We start from the raw sequence: 18,427 nt of genomic DNA, 5'->3' as shown, positions 1-18,427 counted from the left end.
GAAGCAATTTGCTGATGGTGTCTGGGAAAGAGTATAAATAATCATTCACTGAGGTGCTCTTTTTTTGCACGGTGTGTACAAATATTTGCAATAATTCCATTAAGAGAAATTAACCTGAAGTGCAGCCAACATCCAATACCTTTTTGTAATCTTTACTTCAAGAAATTGAACAAGTCCGTGATTTTCATGAGATGTATTTCCAACAAACAATAAAGAGTTTGTAGTGATTAATATCAAGACAAATTAGATAGTTCCAAAAAAGCTGAAGTAAATTGATATTGGAATAGAATACGTAATATGCAGAAAAAGAGGTTGTTGTTGAATAGTGACCTCGGCGTTATTGTTGTTTTAATCATCATCATCATCATCATCGCCCTCGGTAACGCGCACGGGCCTTTCAACTACGGAGGCCGGAATGTTCCACATTTAGGACTGTGGGAGCATTTCAAATAATGCGAGGGTACAAGTGCATGTCGCAGATCAGTCCTTACTACAATAGTCTAAAACATTAAATGTCTTACAATTCAATGATGACATGACCATGCTTAAAGAAGAATGGGACTGTATGATGCTCTTAGCCTTTTAAACTATAGTTGATGTTTTATAGGCTATAGCTAACATCTGATTTTGGTTAACAGATCGAGCTAAACAAACAAGACCACAAATGGATCAAGTAAAATACCACAGTGTAAGCTGTTTTTCCTGGTGGTTAGACAAGTCTTCAATGACAACTTGGGGTGCTGTGTAGTTTACTTTGTAGATAAACTTATTATTACCAAAGCCCAGTCATGCCAAGCCACTGACAGCGCGCTCTTTTCAACTGCCAGCTATCTCTCTCTCTCTCTCTCTCTCTCTCCTGCACACATTCACATGACTCAGCCGGGCTGCAGTCACACATTCGATCAGTTCAATCCCGAGTGAGAAAGTATTTTCTTCTGAACAAAAATAGCCTAATCGTTGTGTAAATAAACATGCTTACGCGCATTAACAAAGTCAACATCAAACATAACCTAATTTGCATTTAAAACAGAATTCAATATTTTCTCAACTGTTTCACACACACAGCTTGTGTAGGCTACCTTACTTAAAACAAGTACAACATTATTCCAATATGAGTGCAAGTGCAAATGCGCATGAGTTACTTTCGCACAACTTAAAAAATTAAACATCAATAAAATAAAACATCAATAAAGAGAAGAAAGTGTTAATTTATACAGCACGTACCATTGTGGAGCGGGGAATAGTGCCAACAGCCTCAAAGACCCATTTTCCTCCTTCAGACAAAAAGTTTCTTAAAAAAAAAAAAAAAGAAAAGTGTAGGAGAGGGAGCGCGAACGGCTCGGTTTCTTCGGATGATACCGGAAGCGACTGGAGCGTTATTGCGGGACGGCCCGGGGGACAGCGAACATTTTACAACTAAATTAGTACCACTTGATATGCGAGCTCCGGGTGAAGAATGGGACTTTGCGGGAATTTATCCAAACCAGGGTCGCGCTCACTCCAGTTCCCTGACGTTTGTGATACTTTTGCCTGAAACGGTGGAAAGCGGCGAGGTAAGTAAGTAAGCAAGTCCGTGTCCGGTCAGTGTGGCGAGCACCGCGCCACAACTTTCTGTTAAAAAAAATCTGTCGCTCTCTCTCTCTCTCTCTCTCTCTCTCTCTTTCTTTCTCTCTCTCTTTCTCTGCCAGACTTCCTCCGTTATCAGCGAGCGATCTCCATCCCTTTTCGCCGGACGCTTCTCTTACTTCCCCTCCTCTTCCTTTTGAAAAGTCAGAGAGAAAGAAACGGCGGAGTTCGGGTGCGGCGGCTTTGCAGAAATCACGGCGCGCGCGCGAGAGAGAGAAGCGCAACACAGACGCGCTTTGACGGCGCGTTACGGCGCGTGACGCTCTGACGTGGATCCGCGCGCAAACTAATTTTGTGAAATAAACGGAGTGCAGTTGCAATAAACAACACCAACAAGCCAAAAAATAAAAATAAATAAAAATAACGTGATACCCAGTACAACGGTGATGGCGGCCGGAGACCCAGAGGAGCTGGTGAATTATTAATAACTGAGAGCGGATTCGCAGTCTGTCGCGTTCCGCGCGTGAGCCGATCGACAGCTGGGGGGTTTAGGGGAATTAAATACGGGCTCGGAGTGAAGCATGGAGGGCAGGGGATTACCATTCACCGGCAATGGCAAGCACAACGAGAGCGAGAGAGAGGGGGGGGGGTGAAGAGAGAAAGAGCGAGAGAGGGGGGCAAAGAGATGTGTGTAGCTAATGTGGTGTTCGAAGTTTTGACTTGATGACAATGACATGAAAGTGTGAACTCCAGGAAGTATGGATACTGTACACGTCATCACCTCTATATCGGCGCATATGCGCGAATAATCAATTTTTATTCAACTAATGTCAGAACTATAAAAATACCACCAGTGCACCAAAAGGTGGTCGTTGCAATATTATAGTGCAAATAGAATAATAGTGCATTTAAACATTTGTAAGTTTCTTGTGCATATCGAAAAGTATTTACAGAGTTTGCACGGGTCAAAGGAAGGTGACTTTCAAGTGCTCTTTTTCAAAAGTATAAAGCCTATACTTGTGCGCGACATTTTGCTCAAGGAATTTAAGTATGTGAATAAAGGGTTGATCATTTTTAGATTTATTCAGCATTTAAAATGTGTAAAAGAGAGAACTTTTTGCCAGCATCTGTGCTAAGATCAGTGCTCAGTGAAGTGTGCAATGTATGCTGGAAATGCAGAAAAAAATCTGGGGAAATTTTTTTTTATATATATATATAAACAACATTTAATATAAAAAGAACAATACTAAATGAATTAATGAATAGTACAGTAATGGGAATGGGTTACCTTCTACCATTAGACACATGTTCAGTCCTAAAGTAATTAATGAATATACTGTAAATACAAACACACACAAATAAATAAATAGTTGTTTATCAAGTTTAGGGCAAATACGTAAAAACGAAATTGGAACATTTTAAAGGTTAGTATTTTCATAAAACCCATTTGCAAACACACCTGCTGCAATCGGCGCAGCCCGAGTCTGAGTTCGTTAATTCATCAGGATGTGTCACACACACACACACACACACACACACACACACACACACACACACACAAAATATTCTATATATTAAGATATTTCATTAACATTTCAGTTCAATTATGTTTAGAATAATTGTACAACTTCAGAAGAAGGCCGCATTGTGAACACAGACCACCATTTTGGAGAAAATGCCTACTTTATAATTCAAAAAGCATAATACAAGGGTAAGCTTAACTGCAACACACATAAACCTCACACAGTTGCCTTCAATCCCTTCCAGAATAAACGGAGTAAATCAAAAACGTAACAGCTGAGCTTTTGAAAAGCGATCATCTTCAAATGATCTTCAGGAGAAATAATTGCATATTTAAAACCTCAAAACCATGTATCATATTATAGAACACTTTATTGGTTCAAAATTAGAGAAATATAGAACAAATATGAATACATATAAATACAAAAATAAGTTTTATTAATAAATGTTATGTCGATTGATCTTCTAGTAACGAATAGTTTTAATAGATAATTAAAGCTTTTTAAAAAAAAATCTGTCTGATGTGTGCATAAAAAGATGTGACTACGCCTTAAAATGGGTCTCATACCAAAGTTTATTTGTTTTACAAAGTAGACAAGGACACAACTTTTACAAAAGAAAAAACTATTGGTTAAAATAGTACCAAATGAATTCATACAAAACTAACCCTAAGTATAGATTGCTCCTCTGTAGCAAGAGGGGGAAACAGTTTTCATAAATGAGGTTTAAAGAACAATGTATGATTATATTTTGTTTTGTTAATGTTCTTATTTATAATGATATGATATTTAGGTGCATATTCGACACTGATTGCAGTTGGAAATTTGATTTTACTTTTAATACTCTTTAGGACTGAACACAATTTTTACAGACATCCTGTTACCGTGTTCTGTCGTCTAATTTTTATTTTAAAAAATGGCTGCTTTAAAGAGCAATTATTATTGTATTATTATTATTATTATTATTATTATTATTATTATTAATAACAAAAACAACAACAATAATAATAGTAGTAATAAAGTTGTTTTGTGTTGTTAAATCAAATTTATTTCTGAGTATTAATACTGATTAACGAACTTCCGTTTTAAAACCTCTGTCGTCTAACCAAAAGTTGTTGTTTTTTATTGTTGTCTTCCCTAGAAAATTGCAACTTTCCAGCATCGATTAGAAAAAAATCCTGCACAATTAAAAAGGAATAAATTAACTCGACAACGCAATTAGAAATTTCTGTGCAAAGCCAACACGAAAACATTGCTGTATTACAAACAACAATTCCACATTTCCACATAATACTGTCTTTGGATTTATTAGGCTCATTTTGTGATGCTGCAACATTAGACATTTGATCAAATATGTACATAATGCAAAAAGACAACTTCACACGTTTTTTTTTTTTTTGCGAAGTAATAAAACAAAATACACACTTGTCTGACACAGGCTCGTCATTTTTTATTAAATTAATCAAGAGAATTTTCTTTATCTTGTCCTGTAACTGATTAACATATAATTTAATTTCGAATTTTTATTTTTTTATAACTATTTGGAATATTAGAAGTAGTTGCTTTTTTGTATATTTATTTTTTTTTTGGATTTTTAAAATATATTTATTTAAACACAGGCTGGTATTCGATTTCAGGGCAAGCCTTTAATCCGTATTTCCATTTTAATTACGGATGTGTAATTAAGTCCACCTTTTGTTCGATATGTTGGAAATTGTGCTGCGTCTTTTTAAAATGATTGCACTGGAAAATCGGGCAAAAACATGTCTTAATAAAATATATATACTAAGCATACTTGATAATACCACCTGAAGGAATTACTACATGCATCATATTAGACTAAACGTAGATTGTCCACAAAATGCAGACTACTAAGGTAAAAGAGTGCATATATATGCCCTGATGTATCAGATAAAGTCTCCAAAACTCAGAGAGCTTTCTTGAGCTTCAGGCCAGTCCAAATTATTGCTATATCCATACCTGACGGCTCACCAGCCTAGTATACATACACTACTAGATGAGGTGAACAAGTATCGTGCTTCCTGTGGAAAATATTTTAAGGAAAAAAAAACACGGCAAGGTCAGGACAGTTGCTGTAGCTATTTGCCCTTGAAAGAAAGACACGGTGCCCGACCTTTTGCTCAAGGAGAACACGTTATGATTTACTTAGCATAGCGTCACGACAAAAAAAAACTTTTTGGATATTTTTGAATATTCCACATCCGAAATTTAATTAGGAAATTCGAGTAACCTGTTGGTACACTTTTTAGAGGACAGAGGCTGTTTCGGTTAGGGCCTATAGCCTGGGCAGAGAGGGTCTTGTTTGTGCAGTTCATGGTAAATTAGCTGCGGACCTCCTGAGTTTCTTGGCTGGCGTTTCGCCTCTGCTCTGGTCGCCTTTCCCCCCCAAACAGGCCAAGCTGAAAAGAGAAACCGGGAAAGGGGGATTCAGCTAAGCAACCACACGTCCAGGAATTCCGAGCTTGGCCAGAGGAAACCGGTGCCTTTTCTTATTCTAAACTCTCGACGCAAATGTGCTGTGCAATATTATTTAGTCTTTTTCTAACTTACCTTAAACTGTCACTATAATAGGGACAAGACGCAGGCGACACAAAAAAAACCTAAACAAGTAACATAGCCACAATACAACAACAAACAAAAAATCTTATGAATAATAGCTTCTAAATATTAATCAAATTAAATGTAGGGTACTAGCAAATAACAAAAAGTACCAAAGTTGCTTTGAGGCATGCGCCTTTTGTACCCTTAGAATGTAAGTCTTTAACCTAGATATATAATGGATATTTATCTTTACCTTAAGGTAGTCAAATTGTAGCGCAATTATGTAACTCAAGCTTTTTATATACAGCAACATTATACTTTACTTTCTTTGTTATAACTCAGTTAATCACACACAGCCTGTTAAAAAAAAGTAATAGCAGTCGCGCCTGATGGAAGGTCATCACATTATTTGGTCAAGATTTTCTACAATTAATAGTGATTTTAAACATATATCTTTTTTTCCCATTTACGTTCTGTAGAGGCTCGTGAGTGATGGAGGTTCTCTGTGAGTGAGTTAACAGAGGTGTGTATCTGACTAACATGGTCAGTCAGCAGAACTCAAAGCTCAATCTGTCAGTGCATAGCTAATGCAGAATGAGAAGGAGATTATGACCACAATGCCATAACAAAGACATTTATCCGCGCGTCAAGTATAGTGTTCCCGCGCAGCGATGAGTTAAACAACATTGGCTGAGCTTTGATTGGTCAGTTGCGACGCCACTCGATCGGGATTGGACCAGAGTGAAGAGCGCGCGTCTTATCAGGCTCGCGCATAGCACCGCTCCAGGAGAGCGCGTGCCGCGAGGGAACGCCTGCGAGCGCTGGGCTTATCTTTTACCGGCAAGGAGCGCTCACTCGTGTGTATATGTGTATCAGAGAGAGAGAGAGAGAGAGAGAGAGCATAGATGCGTTACACATCTGTTTACTTTCCATGTATGCCATGAGAGTGGACTGTGTGTCTGTATATTTAATTGCTTTAGGTTTCCAAATAAACCTGATAAAACACACACATGGCAGACTGACCATGTCTACTGCACAGATGTGGGCTTTTTTTCAAGATTGACTTAAGACAAATGTTTCGAAATGAATGCAAACTAGTTGGCACAATTGCATCTTTCAAATTTGACTTCTGATAAGGTAATAAAATGAAGATTGAGTCATTATTAAAATGTCAGAAATGCTAGGTAATCATGTGTGTGTGTGTGTGTGGTGGGTAGGGGGGTGAATCTGGGCATGATCCAGCCAGATTTGGAGAGGATGTGGGGCTTAAAAGGTTGGGGGAGTGGGGTTGTCCTCCCCTGGAGAGACAGCGAGGTTAGGTTTGCTGTAATCTGCTTTCCTGGATCCCCATGAAAGAAAGAAGCGGACACACCAGAGACTGACCCTGTCAGTCAGATCCATCATTCTTCCATCTCCAGCTATCCTCATCTGGTATCTCTCTCTATCCCGCGCTATGTTTCTCCACCCTCAGATGCAGGTCAAAGTCTGCCCATCCAATGCTAATCAGCAGCTCCCTTTACAGCTCTACTTTGCACATCTTGTCCATCTGTCCTGCTTTTGTTTCTAACCCTCCTTCCTCCACTCCACTGCTTTTTAATTTTTTTTTAAAATATATTTGCTTTTCCATAAATGCATGCAAATTCTTTGTAAAACCACTCTGTCTTCACTGGGCCTGGAAAAATCTTAAGTTCACACCTCTTTCTTCTCCAGTTCTGAAGTTCATAGGAAGGTGAATACTTTTCATATCAGTTGGCTCAGTCAAATTCTTCCAAATTCTCATCTTTCTAGTATCTATACTCCATTCCTCATGTATGCGAGAACCATAAACTCTGCCATGTGAATGTGAGAACCATAAATTTAATTATTGAAAACGCTGTCATGCGAATAAAGATTTTATGCTGGATTCTTTGAGGGTCTTCCAAATACCTTATGCTCTTGAGTAATCATGATACTTCATGGGACCATCATACTCATTTTCTCTTGGCTTTTCCAATCCTTTTATTCTTCCTCAGTTTCCTGCACTCTTTCACACCTCAAAGATGAGACTCTTGTTTGGTGGAATTGAGCCATAGAATCAATCTCTCTCTCTCTCTCTTTCTCTCTTTCTCTCTCTATTTCTCAACACACCCTGTTAAGGGGAGGGGCTTCTTTGGCACTTCTAGGCTCTGTTTGGTAGAATGGGTCCAAGTCAACATGAATATTCATGAGCCAGCCCCCTCCCCTTCGTTAATGCCACGGCAACACTTGGTAGCAGCACATGGCGGGACAGCTGTTGCAGGCTGAGCCAGGCATCTGCGCACAGAAAGAGTAAAAGAGAGAGAGAGAGAGAAATGTAGAGAGAGGCAGTGGTGTGGACTGACGGCTGGTCGGATAGATGCTTGAATCAGGAGAGGTGCAGAGAGAGAGAGAGGGAACCGGAGCAGGGCAGGTGAAGGGTAAGAGAACCCTCAGAACAGTGAGGATGGTGTTACGGTGTCACTAACTGACTCTTAAGTCAGAGGATTAGAGAGTTTAAAGAAAGTTCAAAGTTAGCAAGCTTTAAAGTGGTAAAGAGAAACAGAAACACTTTATAGCTGTCTCAAGAATGGATGACCCCAGAATTAATGTTTTAATTATATCTAGAATGCTGGCTGTTACATTAATAATAGGCCAATGAGGTTCTCATATAGAATGCAGTATAATTTAGTTTCCCAAGCAAACTATACTTATGGTGACATTTCTCCATTTTATATATAAGAGGGTTAGGTTCAGAGAGAAATACACACAGGGCCTGCATTTAGACTGCCCAATATTGCAGGGACTTAAAGCATGTCAGGTCTCCTGACAATACACCATACTGAGCCTTTTCTTAGGACTAAAAGGGCTAAAAACGGCCCCACATAAATCTTCCCTAGTTAACTATGCTTAAGAGGGCGCTTAAAGAGTGCAGGTACCTCGCAGGTAAATAACAACCAAAAATTCCCATTGCATTATCATTACTTTGGCAGATAGGAGATTGGTATATTTGTTGCATTTAAATCAGAATGCTAAAATAAACTGTAATTCAAAGAAACTGAGTTAAATGAATATAAGCTATAATACTCAAGCAGATAGATCTATTTAACAAAATTTCCTTGTTTCAGTGGTCCTTGCAGGAAAAAAGGTAAGTAATACTGTAATAGTGTGCCTGATTCCATAATGTGATGAGATCCATGGTGTTGGTGACCCTATTTATACCGCTTTATAAGATTGATATTATAATATATATATATATATATATATATATATATATATATATATATATATAACATATATTCAGATCTTGTTAATCTAATTATTCAAACATTATGTGTACAAATGAGTACAATAATACAGTATTGTGACTATTTATTGAAGCTTTAGAGTTTTAATTCCTATACTTTTCACTCACTAAGGAAATTTTTGAAAACAAAAAGTTTATATTATTTATTGTCATACTTGTATTTGATTTTGCATTGTTAAAGTTTAAGCTGACCTGTGACCAGTCAGACAGACTTAAAGCGCATTGGGAAAAGAATCCTCTGAATATTTTTTGGGGGATAATGGCTATAGGAAATATTAGATAAGGTAACTGTAACTTATAAACTTTCTTCAGATAGGAACAGATATATAATGCTGTCAGTTGTATCACATCCTTTCATATTCTGTAGATTTCACCCAATATTAATTGCACCTACAGTCAGAAATAAAGAGGCAGCAACTAAACTTTGACTGCACATGGGAATTTATTCTTTATGGCACATAACAGCTTAGATGCTCTCATTTAGACTGCTGTGGCTCTGCAGTGAGTTGAAAAGTGAGCGATAGAGAAAAAGAAAGGAACGGAAATGGAAAAGAGAAAAAGTGGACATACCATCAGCCATGACCTGGCAGAGAAGTCGTAGCACAGCTGCCACCTGAGCCCTGGGTCAGCCTGTCTATTTGCCGTCATTCACTCGCTTTCCCGCCAAAAATAAAGAGGGAGAAAAATAGAATCCTCTTCTTTGGATGGCTGAAAATTAATAAATAAAGGAAAACCACAGGGCAAACACCAATCAGAAAGAGTACACTAACGGGATACAGGCAGCATGCATGGCCGTGTTTGTATGCGTGGTGTGTTAGACGTGTAGGATGTGTGTGTGTAAGAGGGAGAGGGAAAGAGGACATTGACACAGAAAAATGCCAAGATGTGCAGTCCAAGCAGCTGTAGCCATACAGAGCCACTCCAAGAAGTCTGCCATGTTGGGGCTTACAGACATACCAGCAGCAGTGTGCAGCCAACCAACGCAGAGCTGTGGGTGTGATGGGAGTTCTTCTGCCGACATCAAAATATTTACTTTGAGAGCTGCATTTGCAGTTGAGAATGAAACACTGCTGATGTGCTGATTTATAAATGTGTATATGTGCAAGACAGTATTGCCCTCTGTGCAGAGGAAGAAGACACTTTTCAACTCCTTTTTTTACACAACTATTCAAGCTCGAATGAGACAACTACTACAATTGGGGTTTTTAACACAAACACCTTTTGGGCTTGTAAAATACTTAGACCTGACCGGATTTCATTTAGCAGAGTATTTTATAACTGGACTTTGTGTTTATTATTTGTACTTGTATATGTACTATGAATTTTTATAGTCACTCGTCTGATCGAATGTAATCAGACATTTTATAGTGATGTGAAAAAAGGAAGTATACCCATATGAAATGGTCATACTTTTTGATTTACTCTTTGATGTCCTCACACTCATGTAGTATGTACATTTACTGTTCATTGGCAGTTTTACTATATATAAAGAATGATTCATATTCAAGTTTAATTTAATGAGTTAAAAATACCATAAAGATAACCATGGCAGAAACAATTAAGCCATTAAACACAGTAAGAAAATTCAAATAAAACCGTATAAATCTTTCTAATGATACGGATGAGACAGATCAGTAATTTACCTGCTTTTAATCCTCTCTTGTTAAATTTTTTACTTTTTTTAATTTATGTTTTATAATTATATAATATAATTTTTTTTTTTATAAAAACAAAAAGCCTGCGTTTTAGCTCTATAGAAATGATACATGCAATACATGTCAAGCAAAATCTCTTATGTTTTGTATTTTTGAAGGAGTGGGTAAAGGTTTCCAAAACTCACAGACAATTACTTTAAATAATTTCTGCTAAATAGGTTAATGTTCCATAAGTATACTTAAGTATATGCTACATATTAGGTAATTAACCTTGTAATATGAAGTAATTGACTCATTGATACTAGTAATTGACTATGTTATTTGTTATATATATAATACATACTGCTGGAATGAAGAGAGGTTGTGCTTGAGCTCCAGTTATTTTCTGAGAAGTTGTGTGTGTTGTCCCTCTTTCTTTTTTCCCCCACCTCCAAAAACAAAAATTGAAATGTACATGAAACTGAATTCTTTTCATGAGGCACCTTAGCAAGGCTAAGCAGAGGACAGGAAGGAAGAGCACCAGTAGCTGACAACTTCAACAAAGACTTTCATGATTGTTTCTACAAATACATTTTTCACACAGGACAAAGCAACAGATGAAACTGTGGTGGATATCAAAGTAAACATTTCATTGCCAATTATGACGTGCCTTAGGTGCTGCAGAGCCAAAGTTAAACCAACAACAGATTATTCTTTTGAATGGTAAGTATACTAAACTATCATGCACCTGTAAGATTTTCATACTTGCATAACTTAAAAGGAAAAATGTTTAAACGCCTGTAGCTGTATCGTACTAACAAGTGATGCAGAAACCTTTAAACGCAAAGCCCCTTATTAAACAATAAAGCAAACATTTTCCAGCTGGGGACCTACATACTTATTTTGCTCTACTTTTCAGATATGATTTTAGCTAAGTACATGGGACTATCCTTGAGGGTCATTAAAGAACCACAAATTATGGGCAGAAACCCTGAATGCCGCATGAGGTGTGATTATAAGCCTAGTTACAGTGGAATGCTAGTAGATTCCCAGTTTTCTCAGGAAAATAAAACATGCTGAATCCCTTTGTTAACCTCAAGTCTAAAACACATCTCAGTTGTGTTTAGAGTTGGAGTTTGAAGGTGGCTCTTAACACTGCGAAATGTCCAGAATGTCAATACGTCTCATAAATCAGCAAAATGTGTGCAACATATATTTCATACTTGCTCAGGATTAAGTACAGACAGAATTCCCTTGCTATTTAATATGTTGTATTGTATTACCACTCACATGTGCATGGTGTACATGGTGTACAATATTCATGGCCTGAATATTTAAAGAGTCAGTATTAGAATGTGAAGCAGAACTAAGTTTTAAAATCATAATTAACTGCGATAGAGATTATAGAAGGTGACCAAAGTAGTTGCTACATGTGTGTGTAAAATGTTATTTAAATAGCTTTATCACCTTTGTAAAATCCACCAAGACTCTGCTCATTCAAAGCTAAACTAAATTTGTGCATTGTAACATGATACACTGCAATTGTACACTTTGTTCTCTCAGAAACTCTCTCCTGGCCTATTCTGTCTACCCACTGCTTATTAAGTTTCAAAGGTTTCTGGGCAACGTGAATGGGTTAATAAAAAAAAAAAAGTTGCCAGGCATTTTTTTGGCACGCAACCACTTGTTTTTTGCCCAGGACAAGAAGGTTACCATGGCATCAGTGGGCACCTCATAAAGCAAATCATTGTTGGGGGTTGGTGTGTGTGAGTGCCACACTAAATGCCCAAATGCCATGCCAGCATCCTCTAAATACTAAAGGGCACCTGGTGATGCCAGTCTGGTTTTCATACATATAATCTCACCCTTTTCATTCTTTCTTGCCCAAGCAATTTTTTTTATCTGTCTGTCTATTGGCCTGTCAACCTGCTGTCTATTGGTCTTCTGCAAAAATGTCACTGTCTGCCCTCTCACCTGCAATGCTGCAGAGGCCTGTCATTAAAATCATGTATAAACCCTTGCTATAAACACTTACATAAGTCTAAACGATGCAGTAAAACAAAATATCTTATAATTTTATAATCTTTTTTGGGGAGAAAATATTGTAAAGTAATTCAGTTAGAAACAAATATATTATTGAGAGATTTTTTTTTTTGCTAGCCCACTGTAAATATGCTGCAATAACAACAATCATCATTGTCATCATTAAATAACAGCAATACCACCAACAACAACAACAATAATAATAATAATGTTCTTCATCTTCTTCTTTTTATTATAATAATAATAATAATTATGATTATTATTGTAGCAGTAGTACATTGGGAGATGACTAAATTTATGAAGATTTTACAAAAAACAACAACAAACATTTTAAATGGTAAAAGTAGACTAGCATTAATAAAAACCTGTATTCAGACTTTATTACAATTTAACTGCTGTAACAATACAATTCATAATATGGCTTAAATGATATAATAAAAAAAACCTCCTAAACAATACATCCTGTTATATCTAACCTTGTTTAGCAGTATAGATTTTCACATCAGCTTAGATTTTCACATTCACATTCTTTTACAAAAAATTTAGAGTATTTTTTACATATTTATTTTCATGATTCTAAAGAACATTATATGCACACTATTGAGGAACGTTAAATGTTACATGCAACATTATAGCATTGACAAACAAAGTGTATAAAAGCAGTTAGTTTAAGAGAGGCTCAAAAACTCAAAAGCCAAGCTGGTTTATTTATATCGGGCTAAAATCGTAAATTATTTTATTTTTATTTAATGCCATTTAAATTTTATCTCTCTGTTTGGTCTGAAAATTTAACAAAAGACAATTTTCTATTACTTTTTAGAATACTTAGACACTGTCTGAAACACAACCAAATGTAGATTTTAAACTTGCAGTCTGAACCTTAAAAAAAAGAAAGTTTAAAAACAAGAAAACAATAAATTTTTAGATGTATATAAGAATGATTTACAGCCTATTTTACACACTTGTGGTTTGTGTTCCTATAAACGAATAGGCCACTATTTTGCCTAATGGTTCCTTTTCAGCTTTCCAACAGAGTGATATAAATATTTTCTTAATGCCTGGAGTAATGGGGTTAGAATATGCATGCCTGAAATAGGCAAAATCAAAACATAATTTGTCCTATCTAAGTTTGCATAAGAGTTAGGAAAACAATGGTAAGATTTAGAGGCCTGCTGTTAGAGTGCAGGTTTTAGTTGAAGAGCTTGAACCTATTCATCTGAACTTTAGAGCAAAGAAAGTACAGATTTTATAAAATGCTGTGAGATTTTATAAAAAGAAGTGATTCGTGTTACGCTACTGTTTGTGGAAATATAACAGTAATGTTCTGTCCCTACTAACATTTGATTGTTAGATATGAAGTTTCGGTAAAGAAATTAAAGCGTGTGTTTATTTGCCTGTACACTACGGTCAAGCCAAGCGAATGCTCTTACGCCCTCTGCTGGTTATCAATAGGAAGTAGAAGTGCGTGTTTTGCCAGCGGACGCCACGTTTTGTGTAAAATATTAAAACATAAAGGATAACGTGTTTAGAAAATAATTTCTTAAATCACGGATCCTGGATTGTTTCGAGAAGGCGTACAGTCTTAGCGTTAGCACTTTTTAAAGCATATTACTTAATTAAAGAAGCGTTCAAAGCCATTTTTCTGCATTATATTTTATTATGCATCATATTCTGGGGATCTTATGCTTTGTTTTAAGATTCTGAATAATAGCACACATCCATTTAACTGAGTGAGAAAACGCATAAAGGAACTCAGAATGCTGAATAGATATCACTTTACATTCTATCTGTCAATAACTACTCGTTATGAGTATGCATACACACAAAAACACATAGAAGCGTGTTTGGAATAATCCCACACCATGTAAAGCCCATTTATAATGAGTCTCGACTGAGGAATAGAGAGAGAACAAGAGATTTTAGTGGGTTAAACCTGGGATTGTTTTTTTTTTTTTTTTGTCTTGGCACAAGAAGGTCTCGCTCGCTTTTTTTTTTTTTTTTTTTAATACATGTGGAACACAGCTCCAAACAGATTTCGGAGCAAGACAGGTGCCAGCACAACCATCTGCTTTGAGTTTCACCCCCTCCTCTACCGTCACTGTCTTCACAGCCAATCACATCTCCGCTCCTGCGCGCTTTCCACCAATCGGAAAAGAGCGCGAGCTTGCACGTGTAGGCACCTGGCTGAAGTTGAGATGAAGTACAATAGTGAAAGGGAGCTAAAGTGTTTAGAGCCTGCAAACGCCGAATATGTTAATTGAGCAAAAGGAAAGAAACTAGGTCTTAGTAGCATACGTAGAATTCAATGTACGATCTAAACCATGAGAAAGAAGCCAACTTTAATAAACTAGCGTGAGGTTACTGAGGCGGTCTGCCGTCCTAGAGTGAACCGAGAAGCTGCCTCCCATTCGAGAGGGGAAAAAAGCAGCTCCATAAATCACCTATGGAAGTTATATGGGCCGTGCTGCAGCCAGCGCTCTGCACGGAGCCGCGGGAGTGCAGCCCAAACACAGGAAAAACAAGAGAAGATTCCAGCTTTATGTTCCATACCTAGTGCTTGCTGCTTGGCCCAAAACTTCGCACGGGGTGAAGTGAACACCAATCACACCGAAACACAGTACAACCCCGCCACACGCACACACCCTGCACTAGATCCTTCTTGGGAATTTCAGCCTGAGCTGCGAATTCCTAAAGTGTGAGTTCAGCTCCGAGCCTAAAGTCCAAAATATTTTTCATCAAAATAACCGTTTTCCGGGCAAGCTTTCGAGTGTGTTTTCGCTCAGATGAACCGGTGTTATATGCAAACTTGGTTAACGCGAGGTGACAGGGCTCATTTCGCACACGGCGCCTGCCTTTATTAGCCCTCATTATGGCGGCCCGAGGCTCTCGTTTAGCAGAACCATGCTGTTCGTTAATGAGCTCATTCACACCAAAGGTGAGCTCACGAAGCAGGAAAGGGAGGAAAAAAAGAGAACCGGAAAGCGACAAAAAACTGTTCGGGGGGAATGAGAAAATGCTATCGCTGTGGAGATCTGATGGTTTATTTTCTGTGCAATGTCTGTAGGATGAAAGCTTCATGTTTAAACGTTCACTTAACTTGGTGCAGCTTTTGCAAGTCTTTTCAGGGAGAAGTTACTAATGCACACAAAAACGTGCTGGAAAAGCCACCAAATGAGGTCATAAGCCTTTAAACAATATTTCAAAGCAATATCATTATCACCATTAAGAAGACAATTATAGTAGAATATTATATAATATACTGAAGGAATTAGTGGTATTTGGTCATAGCATTACAACTATTTTTATATTTAGATACAATCAAACCCACTGTTCAGGCCTAAGTGTGATCTGCGAACAAAAATGCAGACCAAAAAAAGAAGCAGTGGTGTAAATTAATAAATTGAAATTAGCCATGAAATAAATGATTGTGGATATATAGCTACGAAGATTGCGTATTAGGTGTTATACACAATAGGTGATTAGGTGTTATACACAATAATAATAATAATAATGTTTATCATTGGACACAGTGGCTTCTGCAAGAGTCACACAGTCAGGCTTTATGCACTGGTAGAAACTCAAACCTCAAACCAGTTTTCTTAAGTATATTCAGTAATTGTAATATAAGCTGGTGAGCTTTCTTAAGTGCAGGCCAGTTACCAATGTGTTTATTGCTGGACTTATTAACGTTTAATAGGGGTCTTCACTGTGTTTGTGTGTGCATATAAATAAACATAATTAAGCTTTTAGTTAATTCAGGCAAATCGATTCCATCATGTTTAGCCATTTAGCCATTTTATTTCTGACTTCATTACCTATCATTACCTACCTGTTGTATCCACAGCATTATTTTTAGTGTTATTAACAGTTAGATGGAAGCTGACATAGGTTTATAATTATTATTTTTTTTACATTAATGAGGGCTGATTTATACCCATTAAATTCAAATGAGTTCAACTGAATTAGGTTAGTAAAATGCCTACAAATAGTTGCTAATAATTCTGTGGTGTGTTGGTGATGGGTGAGTTTTTGATGTCATGCCATATTCCTTAAAATATGTAGATGGCTTTATTACACATATTCCAGTCTGAGAACCATTGCAGTATTGTACAAATAAATGCTAATATATTTGTAAAAGATGTGTAGAATGGTACACACCACTCTAGTTTCTTGTTTTCCCTGGTACGAAATCGCATCTGTTTTAATCTGTTTACTTAAAGGCTACATATGGCATAAAATATCCAGTCCAAATTTGAAGTGTTTGACTAGCGGTCACTATCCAGACTTCCATGGTGAGGATAATCAAATTTAAAATGTGTCTGATTTTCTGTTAATATAGGTTCAGAATTTTGTCTTGTAAAGAGATTTTTTTTTTACACAGCAGAATTATTGAAAAATGCCTCCATGTCTGTGGGATAATAAAATTAATAAACCTGTTGTACAAAAATGTAGGAGCTTTGAAGGTGACTAGCTTGACATTTGTAACATGTCTGAAAAATTCCACAGTAACCTAAGCCAAGAGAAAAAAATGTTCCGTTATTACAAATAAGCATACTGTATGTACTTGATTTAGGACGCTGCTCTGAACCCCTGGATGGAATCTGGGCCCCCTGGCATAGACACTAGCTCAGTATCTAAATCACAAATGACCAGCAGGGATTTCAAAAGAGTGCCAAGGAAAAGAGTACAAATTCGCAGGTGCTTCTTTTAAAGACAAATTGTTCGCCAGGCCATATTGGCACAGCTTTTCTAGCTCTAGGTGGCATTTGAAAATGTCTCTTAGATTTCTTTTACCTTTAGATCACCGTAGATCTTTTTTAGATGTATTTTACCTTTTGATTAAAAACAGACAGCTTTTCAGGCTGTGAATATAAGTTTTCCTATGAATTGGTTCATTTAAGTCTTTAAGATCATAACAACCGATTGGTGTTGCAAAAAGGTAACAAACAAAGTATGATGTTTGATATTTCCAACATTGAGCTTGGAAGGGTCTTCCTCTTAGTATTTGTATTCATTTTATATATATTTTTGCATTTATTTTATACATAATTCATTCAATATTTTAGAGTGTAAAATATATTCAGTGGCTTGTAAATAACCTATTTACAGTGACCAAAAAGGGAGTGAATGAACCTTTAGTTCAGAGGCATTAAAATGTCAGACAAACATTTTGCCTGTCGAGAAATTTTGCCTTTTCATAAGACCAGAATATCTAGATTATTTTGCTTAATTTCTTTTAAGCAGCTTATGTTGAGGACTTATACTCTGAAAAGTCTTCATAATCATTCTAATCTGAGGTGTTGTAAATTGGTATTTTGAGGCTGGTAACTCTAAATGAACTTCTCCTCTGCAGCAGAGGTAAGTTTTAGTCTTCATGAAAGCCAGTTTCATCATGGTTCTTGACCTGACCTTCAGGTCTTAAAATAACTGTTCTTGTAATTACCTAATTCCACAAATGTGTTATTTCATAGTTTGGAAATGTCCAGTATAGTTCTAGAATGTAGTAAAATAAATCCAAATTTATGTCCAAACGTTTGACTGGTACTGTATAAATTAAGTTTGCATATCCATATTCCTTCACATATTCCTCCACATGTTCCTTGTATAGTCCTGTGTCCTGTTGAGTACCTCTTCATTTTAGAGGGTTTACTCAACACTAAACCTGATCTTATTATACTGCTGCTAAACCATCCCGCAGTACGGCAGGAAACAAAAGAGTGCTTTGTGTTCAAATGGTTATGCACACATTGTGCAGGAAACCGGTACACATTAAATTAAGCATGCTCCTTGCTCTAATGCAA

The 18,427-nt window shown here is 36.9% G+C and overlaps 1 protein-coding gene across 3 annotated transcripts in view; it reads right to left on the bottom strand.

Annotated features, from left to right (window-relative positions):
- nfixb (nuclear factor I/Xb) overlaps positions 1-1,841 on the bottom strand; it is a 135,648-nt gene extending 133,807 nt beyond the window's left edge. Inside the window, exon 1 of one of the 3 annotated variants that reach the window (XM_053515270.1) lies at positions 1,225-1,841. In XM_053515270.1, the coding sequence (XP_053371245.1) occupies positions 1,225-1,227 (3 nt within the window). In that variant the 5' untranslated portion in view covers positions 1,228-1,841. The remainder of the gene's footprint in view (positions 1-1,224) is intronic. The other 2 variants (XM_053515273.1, XM_053515271.1) reach the window with 2 other exon arrangements.
- Between the last annotated feature and the right edge of the window lie 16,586 nt (positions 1,842-18,427).

Source organism: Clarias gariepinus, chromosome 16 (genome assembly GCF_024256425.1).
Source record: "Clarias gariepinus isolate MV-2021 ecotype Netherlands chromosome 16, CGAR_prim_01v2, whole genome shotgun sequence".
Lineage (NCBI taxonomy): Eukaryota > Metazoa > Chordata > Actinopteri > Siluriformes > Clariidae > Clarias > Clarias gariepinus.
Note: the sequence above shows the minus strand (reverse complement) of the source record. Positions and strands in the feature narration are given on the sequence as shown.